The sequence below is a fragment of the Coregonus clupeaformis genome, chromosome 34 (assembly GCF_020615455.1).
Source record: "Coregonus clupeaformis isolate EN_2021a chromosome 34, ASM2061545v1, whole genome shotgun sequence".
Taxonomy (NCBI): domain Eukaryota; kingdom Metazoa; phylum Chordata; class Actinopteri; order Salmoniformes; family Salmonidae; genus Coregonus; species Coregonus clupeaformis.
In genome coordinates, this window is record NC_059225.1 from 17091413 (window position 1) to 17111222 (window position 19810).

Sequence of the window (19810 nt, forward strand, 5' to 3'; positions counted from 1 at the left end):
ACCAGATGAGATTAGTTACTCAGATGGAACTAATAATGTACCAGATGAGATTAGTTACTCAGATGAAACTAATAATGGACCAGATGAGATTAGTTACTCAGATGGAACTAATAATGGACCAGATTAGATTAGTTACTCAGATGAAACTAATAATGGACCAGATGAGATTAGTTACTCAGATGGAACTAATAATGGACCAGATGAGATGAGTTACTCAGATGAAACTAATAATGGACCAGATTAGATTAGTTACTCAGATGGAACTAATAATGGACCAGATTAGATTAGTTACTCAGATGGAACTAATAATGGACCAGATTAGATTAGTTACTCAGATGGAACTAATAATGGACCAGATGAGATGAGTTACTCAGATGAAACTAATAATGGACCAGATTAGATTAGTTACTCAGATGGAACTAATAATGGACCAGATTAGATTAGTTACTCAGATGAAACTAATAATGGACCAGATTAGATTAGTTACTCAGATGGAACTAATAATGGACCAGATTAGATTAGTTACTCAGATGAAACTAATAATGGACCAGATTAGATTAGTTACTCAGATGGAACTAATAATGTACCAGATGAGATTAGTTACTCAGATGAAACTAATAATGTACCAGATGAGATGAGTTACTCAGATGGAACTAATAATGGACCAGATGAGATTAGTTACTCAGATGAAACTAATAATGTACCAGATTAGATTAGTTACTCAGATGGAACTAATAATGTACCAGATGAGATTAGTTACTCAGATGGAACTAATAATGGACCAGATGAGATTAGTTACTCAGATGAAACTAATAATGGACCAGATGAGATTAGTTACTCAGATGAAACTAATAATGTACCAGATGAGATGAGTTACTCAGATGAAACTAATAATGTACCAGATTAGATTAGTTACTCAGATGGAACTAATAATGTACCAGATGAGATGAGTTACTCAGATGAAACTAATAATGTACCAGATTAGATTAGTTACTCAGATGGAACTAATAATGTACCAGATTAGATTAGTTACTCAGATGGAACAATTTTGCTTCCACCTATCCAGTTCCTTTTACATCCATGAATCTAAAACATCATCTACCAGCAGATGTCACCACAGCGCTAGTCCATGCCCAGACAGTCCAGCTGTATCTTGAGGAGAGAAGACAGAGATTAATGTTCTGTCACCAAGTTCAGTCTGGCAGTCCAGTATAAATATCTCTGGTGTAGTTGGGTTGTAATTATACTGTTCCCGCCCACGGCACATCTTCAGTCACACACACACACCTCTTTAATCACAGATAATGACTCTGTGTCAGTTCATGGTTCTCATTATCCTTCATAGGGCCCATACAGTGGATAGACTAGAAATAGCTCATAATAAAGCAGTCTCCTAAGGACCTCCAACATCAAACTTTAACTGGTGACAAACGATTCATACAGTCAGAGACAGACCCCTCCAAAGTCAAGGGTGGCAATTAAACTGCTAATATTAAGGTATACTATGTTGGGGCAAATTGTAGCCTATGATAAAGCCTATGATTCGCCTATCTACATCATATAATTATTATAGCCTTATCTATATCATAGATCATTTTCAACACACAACCTGCAGCATATTTCAGTTCATCTCCTGAATAGCTCTGTGTTGATCAGTCATATTCTGCACTCTGGCTGTGGGCTCTTCATGGTTACAGAACCGTTAGCCTACAAAGCACCACCTTCACCATATAATAAAGTCCCTCTTCTCTTCTCCCCCGCTGTCTCACGTGCCCATCCCGGCTAGAGCGCAACTCCTAGAGAAAGCCCCCTCACCTGCCTGTGTCCTGCTTGGATGAGGTGTCCGGTACTCCGGTTATAAGCGGGCCCCGCCCCCAAAGAGGACGCAGGCGTGACTCGGCAGTCTGATAGGTAGGTAAGACACCCGGCGCCATATTGGGACAAAACGGAAGTGAGTGAGTGAGTGAGAGAGAGAGAGAGAGAGAGAGAGAGAGCGAGAGAGAGAGAGAGAGAGAGAGAGAGAGAGAGAGAGAGAGAGAGAGAGAGAGAATAAGCAGTGGAAACACGCCATAGTGACACAAGGGCGAAAGTGGAGAGCGAGACAGTTTCCGTAAAAGGCGTTACGTAGCTCAGCTAGTGTAATGTAGTGAACATTATTCCGCTAGAGAAAGAAGGGACGGCCCCTGCTTTAGAAACTCCTTGTCTTCTGATACGGGGCTAACGCGATAGCCTACTAGAATAGAACAGAGCTTTAGGTTACTACAGTGATTGCCTACAGTCCTGTCTGGAGCGAAGCTTTAGCGCTCTAACTAATAGACAACACTAGAATAGATCAGAGGAAACCAGGACAGCTCGAGCGCCAAGATGCCCCTGGCACAGTTGCCAGATCCCTGGCAGAAGATGTCACTGGGGCGGGCGGCAAGCGAGGTGAGTGAGTGTGTGTGTGAGAGAGAGAGAGAAAGAGAGACAGACACAGAGAGAGAGAGAGAGAGAGTATTAATTTCCATCACCAGAATACTGTCTGTGTGAATTGATGTGAACAGATTATTATATTGAAGCGTCACGTTGACTGTCTCTGAGCAGCACTTCATAGATATAAGCAAACGCGTAGCACCACGGGGCTGAGGCTGGCTACTAAAACCAAATGGATAAGTTGCTGAGCCTCGGATAATAGAGAAAGGCGAGGGGGCGGTCATCCGACAGACCACACGATTTAGGATGCGGCTTTCAGCGGGCATGTGTGTTTCCTGGATGATGCGGTTAAAGCAGGCGTGACGTGTTTAAAGAGAAGTGAGTAGAGTCGCCCGCGTGTGAATGTCTGAAGACATCCTCTTATTCACAACTGATTCATAATTATACCCTAGTGTACTGTACACAGCCCCCCGCTCTCTATCTATCCCTTTCTCTGTTCTCTGTCTCTCATGCTCCATAACCAGAGGAAGAACAGATTATTGTTAAAAATGTGTGTGTGTTCTCTGTGCTCTGTGGGAGATTAGTTAAGGGAAGTTGTCAGAATATTTCTAGGGCACAACAGAACTCTCACTCACTCATCCACTCACTAATTTACTCACTCAATCATTCCTACTCATGTAAGCAAGTGAACAATCGTAGAGTATCGGCAGCAGGTAGACTTTTAGACTGTTCAGCCCTCAGGCAATACTGGTCCATTAGACACATACACTGTGTGTGAGAGAAACAGAGTAAACCATGACAGAGAGACATTAACCCTTTCATGACAGAGGCTGTGAGATGACTTTCTGTCTTTCCACTCTTCATATCCCTCCATCTCACATTTTCTCCCTCTCTGTCTCCCTCTCCTGTCATCTCCTCTCTCTCTCTCTCTCTCTCTCTCTCTCTCTCTCTCTCTCTCTCTCTCTCTCCCTCTCTCTCTCTCTCTCCCCCCCCCTCTCTCTCCCTCTCTTTATCTTTCAATCATCCTGTTACATGTTTATCAGGCTTACTGCTGCACTGAACTAAGTAATAATAATGATAAGTGCTACTATTATGAATAATAATGATAATGTTACAGCCTCAGTCTATTCTGACTGATCCAATCACTTTCATATTCAGAAGCATGTGACCTTACAGCTCCAGTACAAAATCACTTCAACAGTTTCACTATATTTGACAGTACATCCATTCCCAAGTATTTAGCTATGTGGTAAAATGGTAATGACACAGTAATAAATTACAACATTGTTTCTTTGGGATTCATTACAACTAGCAACACCAGGTATTTAGAAATTGTGTTGACCTTAAATAAAATGGACATGTTACAATAACTAATAGTTCTTTATTGTGTTGTTGTAGGATGCCCATCGACATGTTCTGGAGGATTCTATTGGAGAGGACGATTCTATGTCCTGTAACGTAAGTCTACATTTACATTTACAGTTTTAGTCATTTAGCAGACGCTCTTATCCAGAGCGACTTACAGTTAGTGAGTGCATACATTTTCATACTGCCCCCCCGTGGGAATCGAACCCACAACCCTGGCGTTGCAAACGCCATGCTCTACCAATTGAGCTACACGGGGCCTACACACTTCTCTCTCTCAATTCAATTCAATTTCAATTTAAGGGGCTTTATTGGCATGGGCAACATATGTTTACATTGCCAAAGCAATTGAAATAGATAATAAACAAAAGTGAAATAACAATTTTAAAAAAATTAACAGTAAACATTACACTCACAAAATACATTTCAAATGTCATATTATGTATGTATACAGTGTTGTAATGATGTGCAAATAGTTAAAGTACAAAACTGAAAATAAATAAACATACAGTGTATCGGAAAGTATTCAGACCCCTTCCTTTTTTCCACATTTTGTTACGTTACAGCCTTATTCTAAAATGGATTAAATAAACAATGTCCTCATCAATCTACACACAATACCCCATAATGATAAAGCGAAAACAGGTTTTTAGAAATGTATTAACAATAAAAAACAGAAATACCTTATTTACATAGGTATTCAGACCCTTTGCTATGAGACTCGAAATTAAGCTCAGGTGCATCCTGTTTCCATTGGTCATCCTTGAGATGTTTCTACAACTTGATTGGAGTCCACTTGTGGTCAATTCAATTGATCGGACATGATTTGGAAAGGCACACACCTGTCTATATAAGGTCCCACAGTTGACAGTGCATGTCTGAGCAAAAACCAAGCCATGAGGTCAAAGGAATTGTCTGTAGAGCTCAGAGACAGGATTGTGTCGAGGCACACATCTGGGGAAGGGTACCAAAACATTTCTGCAGCATTGAAGGTCCCCAAGAACACAGTGGCCTCCATCATTCTTAAATGGAAGAAGTTTGGAACCACCAAGACTCTTCTTAGAGCTGGCCGCCCGGCCAAAATGAGCAATCGGGGGAGAAGGGCCCTGGTCAGGGAGGTGACCAATAACCCAATGGTCACTGACAGAACTCCAGAGTTCCTCTGTGGAGATAGGAAAACCTTCCAGAAGGACAACCATCTCTGCAGCACTCCACCAATCAGGCCTTTATGGTAGAGTGGCCAGACGGAAGCCACTCCTCAGTAAAAGGCACATGACAGCCTGCTTGGAGTTTGCCAAAAGGCACCTAAAGGACTCTCAGACCATGAGAAAATAGATTCTCTGGTCTGATGAAACCAAGACTGAACTCTTTGGCCTGAATGCCAAGCGTCACATCTGGAGGAAAACTGGCACCATCCCTACGGTGAAGCATGGTGGTGGCAGCATCATGCTGTGGACTGGGACACTAGTCAGGATCGAGGGAAAGATGAACGGAGCAAAGTATAGAGAGGTCCTTGGTGAAAACCTACTCCAGAGCGCTCTGGCCCTCAGACTGGGGCGAAGGTTCACCTTCCAATAGGACAGAAACCCCAAGCACACAGCCAAGACAACGCAGGAGTTGCTTCGGGACAATAACACATAGTTAAAGAGCAGCAGTAAAATAACAGTAGCATGTAAATGTATGTGTGTCAGCTGTATGTATAGATATTTAAATGCAGAGGAGATGGCTTATAGATCTGCCATCTGAGAAGAGCTAAGCAGGTATTATTACTAATGTCCCTAGAGTCACACACACACATGACATCGAGGGGTATCTGTGTGTATCTGTATGTATCTGTTTGTTTGTGTGTCAGATCTGGGTCATTTATGTATGTCAAATTCTTTCAAACACTTGATTTGGATCGCCTGGTATGATGGAAACAATGGAACTGTCCCAAAAGAGGCTAAATCAAGCACATCTTAAATTGTGTGTATTTGACCCTGTGTGTTGTAGTCCCTATGCAGAGTGTGTATGTAATGTGTATTATAGTTTGTGTGTGTGCATGCATTTGTCCGTGAGAGACAGAGAGGGATTGGCTGTGTGTCCAGCGCTCGCTGGCAGATGGTATTTAATCTTCTCAGGCCATCTGGACTGACTTTCTCTGGCTTCTTTAAACGCCAACGCACGCACGCGCACACGCGCACACGCGCACGCGCACGCGCACGCACACACACACACACACACACACACACACACACACACACACACACACACACACACACACACACACACACACACACACACACACACACACACACACACACTCTCTCCCCTATGTATTTATTTGGACAGTGAAGCTAAAACTTTTGTACTCTCTATACTTTTGTATTTGAGATCAAATGTTTTATATGAGGTGACATTACAGAATGTCACTTTTTATTTGAGGTTATTTTCATACACATCTGTTTTACCGTTTAGAAATGTAAGCACTTTATGTATCTAGTCCCCTCATTTGAAGGTGTCATAAGTATTTGGACAAATTCACTTATAGTGTATTACATTCATTCAAAAGTTTAGTATTTTGTTCCATTCCTAGCACGCAATGACTACATCAAGCTTGTGACTCTATAAACTTGTTGAATGCATTTGCAGTTTGTTTTGGTTTTGTTTCGGATGGTTGTGTGCCCAGTAGAAATGAATGTTACATAATGTATTGTGTCATTTTGGAGTCCCTTTTATTGGAAATAAGAATGTAATATGTTTCTGAACACTTCTACATTAACATGGATGCTATCATTTACATTTTTACATTTTAGTCATTTAGCAGGCGCTCTTATCCAGAGCGACTTACAGTTAGTGAGTGCATACATATTTTTTTTCATACTGGCCCCCCGTTGGAATCGAACCCACAACCCTGGCGTTGCAAACGCCATGCTCTACCAACTGAGCTACACGGGACCTGATCATGATTATGGATAATCATGAATGAATCGTGAATAATGATGAGTGAGAAAGTTACAGAGGCATATATATCATACCCCCCCCAAAAAATGTTGGGGGGGCTATGCAGTCAGGTGTTTCAGCGACTAGTCAGTCTTAACACCCTTATCTTCAATTATTCAGCCTTTATCAACCATAAGACATATGTGTGTGTGTGTGTGTGTGTGTGCTTTTGTGCGTGCATATATGTACGTGTAAAATAATAATAATACATAATTTGGTGGGTGCTTATAGTAGTCCTATTTCATACATGTACAAGTGTGTATTATACTCATGTGTGAATAGGAAATTAGTTTTTTGCATATCCCAACTCCCCCTGAGACACCCTCGGAGAGTGGTGTGTGTGTGTGTTTTCTAGCCAGATTGTTCTAGATCTCAAAGGGCCATCAATCAAATGTAAAAACGGTTAAATCCCCTTGGATCGATGAGGAATTTAAAAATTGTATGGTTGAGAGGGATGAGGCAAAAGGTATGTCAAATAAGTCTGGCAGCACAACCAATTGGCAAACGTACTGCAAGTTGAGAAATCATGTGACTAAACTAAATAAAAAGAAGAAACTACACTATGAAACAAAGATAAATGACATAAAGAATGATAGTAAAAGGCTTTGGAGCACATTAAATGAAATTTTGGGGCAAAAAGGCAAACTCGACTCCATCATTCATTGAATCAGATGGCTCATTCATCACAAAACCCACTGATATTGGCAATTACTTGAATTATTTTTTCATTGGCAAGATTAGCAAATTTAGGCATGATATGCCAGCAACAAGCGCTGACACTACACATCCAAGTATATCTGACCAAATTATGAAAGACAACCACTGTACTTTTGAATTCCGTAAAGTGAGTGTGGAAGAGGTGAAAAAATGATTGTTGGCTATCAACAATGACAAGCCACCGGGGGTCTGACAACTTGGATGGAAAATTACTGAGGATAATAGCGGACGATATTGTCACTCCTATTTGCCATATCTTCAATTTAAGCCTACTAGAAAGTGTGTGCCTTCAGGCCTGGAGGGAAGCAAAAGTAATTTAGCAACTTAAGAATAGTAAAGCCCCCTTTACTGGCTCAAATAGCCGACCAATCAGCCTGTTACCAACCATTAGCAAACTTTTGGAAAAAATTGTGTTTGACCAGATACAATGCTATTTTACAGTAAACAAATTGACAACAGACTTTCAGCACGCTTATAGGGAAGGACATTCAACAAGCACAGCATTTACACAAATGACTGATTGGCTGAGAAAAATTGAGGATAAAAAGATAGTGGGGGCTGTTTTGTTAGATTTCAGTGCGGCTTTTGACATTATCGATCATAGTCTGCTGCTGGAAAAATGTATGTGTTATGGCTTTACACCCCCTGCTATATTGTGGATAAAGAGTTACCTGTCTAACAGAACACAGAGGGTGTTCTTTAATGGAAGCCTCTCCAACATAATCCAGGAAGAATCAGGAATTCCCCTGGGCAGCTGCCTAGGCCCCTTACTTTTTTCAATCTTTACTTACAACATGCCACAGGCTTTGAGTAAAGCCAGTGTGTCTATGTATGCGGATGCCTCAACACTATACACGTCAGCTACTATAGCGACTGAAATGACTGCAACACTTAAGAGCTGCAGTTAGTTTCAGAATGGGTGGCAAGGAATAAGTTAGTCCTAAATATTTCAAAAACTAAAAGCATTGTATTTGGGACAAATCATGCACTAAACCCTAAACCTCAACTAAATCTTGTAATGAATAATGTGGAAATTTAGCAAGTTGAGGTGACTAAACTGCTTGGAGTTACCCTGGATTGTAAACTGTCATGGTCAAAACATATTGATACAACAGTAGCTAAAATGGGGAGAAGTCTGTCCATAATAAAGCGCTGCTCTGCCTTAACAACACTATTGTCGTGATGTGACATTCATTATTGTGATGACTATTATTTATCGAATAATTACCTACTATGTTTAATTGTTACTAGATTAAATGAATCATGTAACAATTAACTCATTGGGGCACCACAGAAAACGTTGTTTAACGAGTTACCGTTTCCCAAATTAACTCTAAAGATATCTAGATATCTCTTATCGTTTAATAGTCATTTATTAATCATTTACCTCATATCAGTCTCATTCTGAAAGTCGTAGACTCTTTAAGTCTGCACGAACCCAGGTCTTACTGATCATTCTGTACCACACAAATTGATTTAATTATTTATTTACTAACTAATTAAAAATGATTACACAAGATACAAACACGGTATAGGTAGGGATTAGAAACTTAATGCAATGAAAACGGGTCCCTAGTGGACTAACACAATATGACACTTGTTACAAAAGATGGCGAGTTAAAGTGAGAGAGAGAGAGAAAACACTTGGATACACATGGACCTACCCTCACAGTAATCCTAATACTTTGCCACGAACTGCTGCCCGTTTGGGAAGAAAAGTAATGCATGTATTTACGTGTTGGAGGTCTTCGTCGTGTATCTCTGTTGGAACAAGGCCTTCGTGGAAAGGGGTCGTTTGGGCCTTCTCTTTCGGATGGCCTTTTAGATGTAAGGCTCAAATTGTCCACAAGAGGTCACAATGTCTTTCTTCTTAGTTGTCTGTTTACTTTCACTCGTTTTGGAAGTGGTCTTTTGAGGACGGCTAATCAGCCGTGTCGATGATCCCCTGTGGGGTGATGAGAGCAGTGTAGTCCCACTTAAATTCACCTTCTTAGATCTGGACTACTGTTCAGTCATGGTCAGATGCCAGAAATGGGGAACAGGGCAGCACGGCTGGCTCTTAAAAGTACACGGGGAGCTAGCATTAATGATATGCATGTCAATCTCTCATGGCTCAAAGTGGAGGAGAGATTGACTTCAAGCTGAATGCACAGAGCTCGGACACCCATTCATACCCCACAAGACATGCCACCAGAGGTCTCTTCACAATTCCCAAGTCCAGAATAGACTATGGGAGGCGCACAGTACTACATAGAGCCATGACTACATGGAACTCTATTCCACATCAGGTAACTGATGCAAGCAGTAGAATCAGATGTATAAAACAGATACAAATATACCTTATGGAACAGCAGGGACTGTGAAGAGACACACACAAAGGTACAGACACACGCATACGCACACAAGCGCTAGCACACGCACTCTATGAGCCTGTCCCATAAGCAAGGACCTGCCATATGCATGCTCATTACTGCCCTGGGGATGACGCAATGCACACACTCTCTGTCTATATTCTTTTTCATTTAATTGTGTAACACAGTACTGAGCGAGAGAGTGAGGGGGGGGGGTGGTAGTAAAGGGAGAGCTAGCTAGGGAGGTGGACGTATTGATTGAGAGAGAGAGAGAGAGAGAGAGATAGCTAGAGAGGTGGATGTATTGATTGATAGAGAGGGTGAGGTAAAGCTAGAGAGCGAGAGAGAGATGTCCCCCATCTGGTTGCTGTCAGGATGACATGGTACAGTCCTCTGAAGGGCAGGGTCACTGGACTAGCGCACTCGTGTGTTTGTGTGTGTAAATGTGCAAGTGTGTCTGTTGGTCCGCACATTCTGGGACAGCCGGCATTGGGCTCTTCATGAGAGTGAAGCATTGTGGGATTGTTATGCAATGTCTGTATCAGGCGCCACACTTCCTGAACGGAACACTCTCTAAGAACAATCATATCGCATGCACACACACACGCACACGGTCAGAGGGGTTTTCTAGGAGTTTCCCTCAGACACTTTTGCTCGAGAGAAGAGGGAGGAGAAAGAGAGGGAGGATAGTTATGAGAGAGAGACAGGAAGGGAGGGACAGGGGAGAGAAGAAAGAGGAAAGGGAGAGAAAAAGAGGGAGGAGACGGACGCAGAGAAAGAAGGAGAGGGCAAAGGAGGAAGTGAGGGGCCATAGGCCAAACAGAGCCCCACCCAGGGATCCCCCTGTCCCCCAAAGCCCCACCCATGAATCCCCCTGTCCCCCAGAGCCCCACCCAGGGATCCCCCTGTCCCTCAGAGCCAGATATCTACTGAACCACTCCATCTGAATCAACATGACCTTGTCACAGTCACACTCTGGGCCTATATTCATTAAGCGTCTCAGAGTAAGTGCTGATCCACGTCCAGATACTTATGATCTAAAGGACAAAACTGATCCCAGCAGCACTCCTGCTCTAAGACACTTTGAGAATACAGGTATTGTTCCCCTACAAATTCTGCCTTTTAAAAAAACCAGACTGTTGAAATTTAGAGCGTAATTCTGATACTCCCTCTTTCTTCCTCAAGTGGTGATAGAGGGATGTCTGTTGTCATGGAGATGCAGGGGGATTCTGTTTCTGTACCATCAGCAGGAAGTTAACCTCTAGACAGGAAACAGACACACACACACACACACACACACACACACACACACACACACACACAAAACACCAGTAATGGCTAGCGTTTAAATAAATCCAATTGTATTTGTCACATGCTTCGTAAACACCAGGTGTATACTAACGGTAACATGCTTACCTATGGGCCCTTCCCAACAATGCAGAGAGAAAGTAAATATAGAAATAATAGAAAAGTAATAACACGTAATAATAAAAGTTATAATAAATACACAATGAGTAATGAAAACTTGGCTATATACATGGTGTACCAGTACCTAGTCGATGTGCAGGAGTATGAGGTAATTGAGGTAGATATGTACATATAACTAGGAATAAAGTGACTAGGCAACAGGATAAATAATAAACAGTAGCAGCAGCGTTTGTGATGAGTCAAAAAAAGTTAGTGCAAAAAGGGTCAATGCAGAGAGTCCGGGTAGCTATTTGGTTAACTATTTAACTAACTATTTAGCAGTCTTATGGCTTGGTGGTAGAAGCTGTTCAGGATCCTGTTGGTTCCAGACTTGATGCATCGGTACTGCTTGTCATGTGGTAGCAGAGAGAACAGTCTATGACTTGGGTGGCTGGAGTATTCTACAATTTTTTGGGTCTTCCTCTGACACCACCTAGTATAGAGGTCCTGGATGGCAGAGAGCTCTGCCCCAGTGATGTACTGGGCCTTACACATTACCCTCTACAGCGCCTTGCGGTCAGATGCCAAGCAGTTGCCATACCAAGCGGTGATGCAGCTGTAGAACTTTTTGAGGATCTGAGGGCCCATGCCAAATCTTTTCAGCCTCCTGAGGGGGAAGAGGCATTGTCATGCCCTCTTCACGACTCTGTTGGTGTGTGTGGACCATGATAGATCCTTAGTGATGTGGACACCGAGGAACTTGAAGCTCTCAACCTTTGTCTTGCTGACATTAAGGGAGACGGTGTTCGTACAGGAGGGGAGTAAGCACGCACCCCTGTGGGGCCCCTGTGTTGAGGGTCAGCGTGGCGGATGTGTTGTTGCCTATCCTAACCACCTGGGGGTGGCCCGTCAGGAAGTCCAGGATCCAGTTGCAGAGGGAGGTGTTCAGTCCCAGGGTCCTTTAGTTTAGTGATGAGCTTGGAAGGCACTATGGTGTTGAACACTGAGCTGTAGTCAATGAACAGCATTCTCATATAGGTGTTCCTCTTGTCCAGGTGGGAGAGGGCAGTGTGGAGTGCAATAGAGATTGCATCATCTGTGGATCTGTTGAGGTGGTATGCGAATTGGAGTGGGTCCAGGGTGTCTGGGATGATGTTGTTGATGTGAGCCATGACCAGCATTTCAAAGCATTTCATGGCTACAGATGTGAGTGCTACGGGGCGATAGTCATTTAGAACGGTTACCTGGCGTTCTTGGGCAGAGGGACTGTGGTGGTCTGCTTGAAACATTTACGTATTACAGACTGGGTCAGGGAGAGGTTGAAAATGTCAGTGGAGACACTTGCCAGCTGGTCAGCGCATGCTCTGAGTACGCGTCCTGGTAATTTATCCTGGCCCTGCAGCCTTGTGAATGTTAACCTGTTTAAAGGTCTTACTCACATCAGCTACAGAGAGCGTGATCACACAGTCGTCCGGAACATCTGGTGCTCTCATGCGCGGTTCAGTGTTGCTTGCCTCGAAGCGAGCATGGAAGGCATTTAGCTCATCTGGTAGGCTCGCGTCACTGGGAAGCTCGCGGCTGGGTTTCCCTTTGTAATCCGTAATAGTTTGCAAGCCCTGCCACATCTGACGAGCATCAGAGCCGGCGTAGTAGGAATAGATCTTAGTCCTGTATGACGCTTTGCCTGTTTGATGGCTCGTCGGAGGTCGTAGCGGGATTTCTTATAAGGGTCCGGATTAGTGTCCAGCTCCTTGAAAGCGGCAGCTCTAGCCTTTAGCTCAGTGCGGATGTTGCCTGTAATCCATGGCTACTGGTTGGGATATGTACGTACGGTCACTGTGGGGGATGAAGTCGTCGATGCACTTATTAATGAAGCCGGTGACTGATGTGGTAAATTCCTCAATACCATCGGATAAATCCCGGAACATATTACAGTCTGTGCTAGTGAAACATACAGTTTACATACAGTATACAGTTTACATACTGTTTATATATTTTGAGTATCTTCATGGTTGTTGTGTAGGATTTTATGTTTATATCTATTGGAACGCTGTATCTTTGTGGGTGTGGGGGTGTGGGTGTGTTTGTGTGAGGTAGTGGAAAGCCTCTGAGGAATTATGTGTGTGTTCCTGTGCAGATGTGGTTGCCAGGGGAGCAAGGACAGGACATGCTCTAATCACCACGGTGACCAGCAGCTGTAGGCTCTTCCTGGGCAGACCTTCCTTCTGTGTGTGTGTGTGTTTAGACTCCTATGCGTTCCTCTTTCTGTCCATTTTCGAACTCAGTGGCCTGTCAATGCTTGGGTATGTGTTTCTCTCCGTCGTCGTTTGTGGATGTGTGTGTGTGATATGAGGACAATGCTGAAGATGCTTTTGTCTTGGATCAGACACAACCATATACGGGTAGGGCTCTGGCAACACACACACGCGCACACACAAACGGTTAGCGTTTGCTTTCTCATACTGACTGTGTTAGTTTCCCAAGCAATCACATTCAGTGTCTCTTTCTTTGGGTGAGGGCAAACATTCTTATTCTCTGTTAAGACAAAGGCATGTGTGTGTGTACTTGTGTGTGTGATATAATTACGAGGCTTGCTCTGACCTAAGAAGTGCCGCTGGCAACAGATGAAGCGGTGAGATTTCTCTAACGAGAGAGAGAGGGAGAGAGAGAGTGAGAGCGAGAGAGAGAGAGAATAGTAATACCAGTGTAATTTCTCTAGCGAGAGAGAGAGAGAGAGAGAGAGAGAGAGAGAGAGAGAGAGAGAGAGAGAGAGAGAGAGAGAGAGAGAGAGCGCGCGCGCGAGAGAGAGAGTGCGAGAGAGAGAGAGAGAGAGAGAGAGAGAGAGAGAGAGAGAGAATAGTAATACCAGTGTAATTTCTCTAACGAGAGAGAGATCAGAGATCAGACTAAGAACAATAGAGCCAGTGTAGATCACTGCACTGTGGGGTTCCCCCTGTTCTCTTTATCTCTCTCTGTCTCTCTCTCTCTCCCTTTGTCTCGCTCAGTCTATTTCTTTATCATACTCTCTCTGTTTTTTCTCTCTCTCCGACCTGCTGTATAACGTGTGTTAGTTCTGTGTTCCATTTCTTGCACAGATCTGTGAATAGTAGTGGATAGGTGTAATGAACATGGTGGAGGCTCCACTCAGTCAGAATGGAATGGGGCCGAGCCGGCAGAGATTGAATTCTAATTCAGATAAATTAAGTTTCTGAGTAAATTATGCTGACCTGTCCTCTCTCTGCTCCTCATCATCAATACTTAATAATCTCTCTCGCCCTCTCTCGCTGCCTTTCTGATTGGTTGTTAGTTAACCTATCGCTGTCTGTAGAGCACCCCATGAACAGTTACCTAAGGACAGTGTGTGTGTTATCTGAGACGGTGTCCAAAGACCTAGCCTAGCGGATGTGTTATGTGCTGCTAACCTAGGCCCAAGTATGCACATCAATCAGCCCTCTGTGTGTGTGTGTGTGTGTGTGTGTGTGTGTGTGTGTGCGTGTGCGCGTGTCCTCGCTTGTATGTGCACTGTTCATTTGGTTGCATAAGTGGTTTAGGGACACAGATTGCCTGGAATTCCTCTCTCACAATCCATGGAAGCCACTGCCACACAGTGACTTAGAGCCTAATACACACATGCACGTATACACACACACACACACACACACACACACACACACACACACACACACACACACACACACACACACACACACACACACACACACACACACACACACACACACACACACAGACACACAGACACACACATACAGACACACACACAGACACACACACACAGACACACAGACACACACACACACACACACACAGACACACAGACACAGACACACATCCATGGAGGCTTAATACAGAAAGACCAGCTCCAGAGCTGTTGATGCTCTAGTACTATTGTAGTACTACTTTTATCAGTCTATTCTTCTACACACTGTATTCACTACAGTAATGTATTTAATATCTTCACTAGTCTCACTGTTCAAGTGAAGAAAGTGTGGTTTAGAACTAGTAGGTTAGACTGTCTCAGACTGAGCTGTTTAGTTGTAGAGGTCTGTCCCCCCAGAGGAACCACAGGACTCATGGTTCTTGTTGTGCAGGGACAATTAGTGAGGTAGCACTCATGGGGAAGGTGATAGGCCTCGCACAACAGCTGTCTGTAATCCCAGCTACGCTCTCATATTCTGAGACACGTGTGTGCATTCTTTGCAGTACGTGGGAGTCAGGCATTGGTCCTCGTGTACAGTATGGTGTGTGTGTGTGTTTGGTGGGGATCTCCAGATCACATGATGGAAGCTAAGGGTAGGAGGTTAAGGAGGGGTTTAGGGGGGATCCCAGTTTGGATCTCTGGTGTTCCCCCTGACTGAGTCTCACACACACACACACCTCCCTCACACACACACACACTCCAACATGCTCCCTCTTACTTTTCCACCCACTCTACCTCTCTCTCTCTCACACACACACACATCCAGTGCATAGCTATCCGAAGGACAGTGTGTGGTTAGGTATGACTGAGGCCAAAGCAGTGCGTTTGTCTCTGGGTGTTCTGACTAGCAGACTCAAGGCCCTAGGATGTCTACTGATCCAAAACTTTACTGGAGACCTTACCAGGAACTGCACTGGAAACTCTACCGAGAAGGAGCGGGACTGGGGTCTGTTTACTAGGGCAGGATGGGGGTGTTCCGAACCCCAGGGGGCTGTAAGTACAGGACTGTGTGTGTGGGTACAGCAACTCTATGCTGGAGTGTGTGTGTCGGGTTACCACTGTCTGTCCTAAAGCTGACAAGGACTAAAACTTGCCTCGGTACTATGTGTGTGTTTGTGTATGGATGTTGATTATTCCATGGAAGATAGAGAACATTTCATCTAAAATTGTTCTCTTGTGTTTGATGCTGCTGTTCTCCGTGTAGTTCTTTCTCTCTGATCTTGTCTTCAGGCTTCTTTTCCTTACAATGATGCTTGATTAGATCTGATCACTTAATTAGTTGAATTAATGTAATTAAATGAATTGGCCCATGCAGCCACAGTGGGATTGAGTTATAGTGATCTGGGGAGGCTGGAATAGACTCTCTTTAGTTTAACCACACACACACACACACACACACACACACACACACGCATACACTATTTGTGGTGGTATTAAACAGTAATGATGTGGTTGTAGAAGAGAAGAGGGGTTGTGTGTGTGCTTGTGTGTGTGTGTGTGTGGTGTGTGTGCGTGCCTGTGTATGTTGAGCGCTGGTGTTGCTTACCCAGAGGCGGTGCTCCTAGTGGCTGGTGATTTTAATGCAGAAAAACTAAAATCCGTCTTATCACCTGTGCAACTAGAGGCGAAAAAACTCTAGATCACCGTTACTCCCACACAGAGACGCATACAAAGCCTATAGGGAGGAGGTCAGAGACCTGGCAGTGTGATGCCAGGACAACAACCTCTCCCTCAATGTCAGCAAGACAAAGGAGCTCATCGTGGACTATAGGAAGCAGAGGGCCGAGCACGCCCCCATTCACATCGATGGGGCTGTAGTGGAGTGGGTCGTGAGCTTCAAGTTCCTCTGTGTCCACATCACTAAGGACCTATCATGGTCTAAACACACCAACATAGTCGTGAAGAGGGCAAGGCCAACGCCTCTTCCCCCTCAGGAGGCTGAAAAGATTTGGCATGGGCCCTCAGATCCTCAAAACGTTCTACAGCTGCACCATTGGAGCATCTTGACTGGCTGCATCACCACTTGGAATGGCAACTGCTTGGTATCAGACTGTAAGGCACTACAAAGGATAGTGCGTACTGCCCAGTAAATCTCTGGGGCCGAGCGCCCTGCCATCCAGGACCACTATACCAGGCGGTGCCAGCGAAAGGCCCTAAAAGTTGTCAAAGACTCCAGCCACCCAAGTCATAGACTGTTCTCTCTGCTACCGCACAGCAAGCGGTACCGGATTGCCAAGTCTGGGACCAAAAGGCTCCTGAACAGATTCTACCCCCAAGCCATAAGACTGCTGAACAGTTATTCAAGTGGCTACCTGGACTATTTGCATTAACCCCCTTTTTTGTTGTTGCGCTGACTCTCTTGCACTGGCTCTATGCACTCACTGAACTCTACCCACACACTCTCACACACACTGAAGCTAAGCAGGGTTGGTCCTGGTCGGTCCCTGGATGGGAGACCAGATGCTGCTGGAAGTGGTGTTGGAGGGCCAGTAGGAGGCACTCTTTCCTCTGGTCCCCAGGGCAGTGATTGGGGACATTGCCATGTGTAGGGTGCCATCTTTCGGATGGGACGTTAAACGGGTGTCCTGACTCTCTGTGGTCACTAAAGATCCCATGGCATTTATCGTAAGAGTAGGGGTGTTAACCCCGGTGTCCTGGCTAAATTCTCAATCTGGCCCTCATACCATCATGGTCACCTAATCATCCCCAGCTTCCAAGTGGCTCATTCATCCTCCCTCCTCTACCCTGTAACTATTCCCCAGGTCCTTGCTGTAAATGAGAATATGTTCTCAGTCAACTTACGTGTAAAATAAGGGTAAAAAAAATATAAAAATACAAAAATGTAAAAACACTACATACAGTGGGGGAAAAAAGTATTTAGTCAGCCACCAATTGTGCAAGTTCTCCCACTTAAAAAGATGAGAGAGGCCTGTAATTTTCATCATAGGTACACGTCAACTATGACAGACAAAATGAGTAAATAAAATCTAGAAAATCATATTGTAGGATTTTTTATGAATTTATTTGCTAATTATGGTGGAAAATAAGTATTTGGTCAATTACAAAAGTTTCTCAATACTTTGTTATATACCCTTTGTTGGCAATGACACAGGTCAAACGTTTTCTGTAAGTCTTCACAAGGTTTTCACACACTGTTGCTAGTATTTTGGCCCATTCCTCCATGCAGATCTCCTCTAGAGCAGTGATGTTTTGGGGCTGTCGCTGGGCAACACGGACTTTCAACTCCCTCCAAAGATTTTCTATGGGGTTGAGATCTGGAGACTGGCTAGGCCACTCCAGGACCTTGAAATTCTTCTTACGAAGCCACTCCTTCGTTGCCCGGGCGGTGTGTTTGGGATCATTGTCATGCTGAAAGACCCAGCCACGTTTCATCTTTCAATGCCCTTGCTGATGGAAGGAGGTTTTCACTCAAAATCTCACGATACATGGCCCCATTCATTCTTTCCTTTACACGGATCAGTCGTCCTGGTCCCTTTGCAGAAAAACAGCCCCAAAGCATGATGTTTCCACCCCCATGCTTCACAGTAGGTATGGTGTTCTTTGGATGCAACTCAGCATTCTTTGTCTTCCAAACACGACGAGTTGAGTTTTTACCAAAAAGTAATATTTTGGTTTCATCTCAGCATATGACATTCTCCCAATCCTCTTCTGGATCATCCAAATGCACAAATGACATGTACTGGCTTAAGCAGGGGGACACGTCTGGCACTGCAGGATTTGAGTCCCTGGTGGCGTAGTGTGTTACTGATGATAGGCTTTTGTTACTTTGGTCCCAGCTCTCTGCAGGTCATTCACTAGGTCCCCCCGTGTGGTTCTGGGATTTTTGTGGTTCTTGTGATCATTTTGACCCCACGGGGTGAGTTCTTGCGTGGAGCCCCAGATCGAGGGAGATTATCAGTGGTCTTGTATGTCTTCCATTTCCTAATAATTGCTCCCACAGTTGATTTCTTCAAACCAAGCTGCTTACCTATTGCAGATTCAGTCTTCCCAGCCTGGTGCATGTCTACAATTTTGTTTCTGGTGTCCTTTGACAGCTCTTTGGTCTTGGCCATAGTGGAGTTTGGAGTGTGACTGTTTGAGGTTGTGGACAGGTGTCTTTTATACTGATAACAAGTTCAAACAGGTGCCATTAATACAGTTAACGAGTGGAGGACAGAGGAGCCTCTTAAAGAATAAGTTACAGGTCTGTGAGAGCCAGAAATATTGCATCTTTTTAAGTGGGAGAACTTGCACAATTGGTGGCTGACTAAATACTTTTTTTCCCCACTGTACTGTTGACACACTTTCACACTCTTCACATACGCTGCTGCTACTCTGTTTGTTATCTATTCTGATTGCCAAGTCACTTTTTACCCCTACCTACATGTATATATTACCTCAACTACCTCTAACCCCTGCACATTGACTCGGTACCAGTACTCCTTGTATATAGTCTCGTTATTGTTATTTTATTGTGTTACTATTTCCTTTTTTTATTTAGTAAATGTTTCTTTGTTTTTAACTCTGCATTGTTGGGAAAAGGCTGGTAAGTAAGCATTTCACGGTAAAGTCTACACCTGTTGTTTTCGGTGCGCGTGACAAATACAATTTGATTTGATTATAGCGGTACATTTTTTAATCCTGTGATTAAGAGGTGCTACATGAGCATCCTGTCGCCTCTCTCTGATCCTCCATCTGCGGTGTGATTCACACACACTCACACACACACACACACACACACACACACACACACACACAAACACAAACACACACACGCACACTTCAAACAGACGGAAATATCTCAACATAGTGTGTGTCCAGATCTCCGTGTGTCCAACTGAAACTCCCCCTACTACAG

At 44.0% G+C, this 19810-nt stretch overlaps 1 protein-coding gene across 5 annotated transcripts in view; it reads left to right on the forward strand.

Annotated features, from left to right (window-relative positions):
- The first annotated feature begins 2025 nt into the window (after nt 1–2025).
- Nucleotides 2026–19810, forward strand: part of LOC121549804 (ribosomal protein S6 kinase alpha-3) — a 28417-nt gene continuing 10632 nt past the window's right edge. For 2 of the 5 annotated variants that reach the window (XM_041861695.2, XM_041861696.2), the window contains exon 1: nt 15638–15945. In XM_041861695.2, coding sequence (XP_041717629.1) covers nt 15754–15945 — 192 coding nt within the window. In that variant the 5' untranslated portion in view covers nt 15638–15753. Of the gene's footprint in view, nt 2428–2464; nt 2791–3810; nt 3871–13458; nt 13538–15637; nt 15946–19810 lie in introns of those variants that run through there. The other 3 variants (XM_041861697.2, XM_045210477.1, XM_041861698.2) reach the window with 3 other exon arrangements.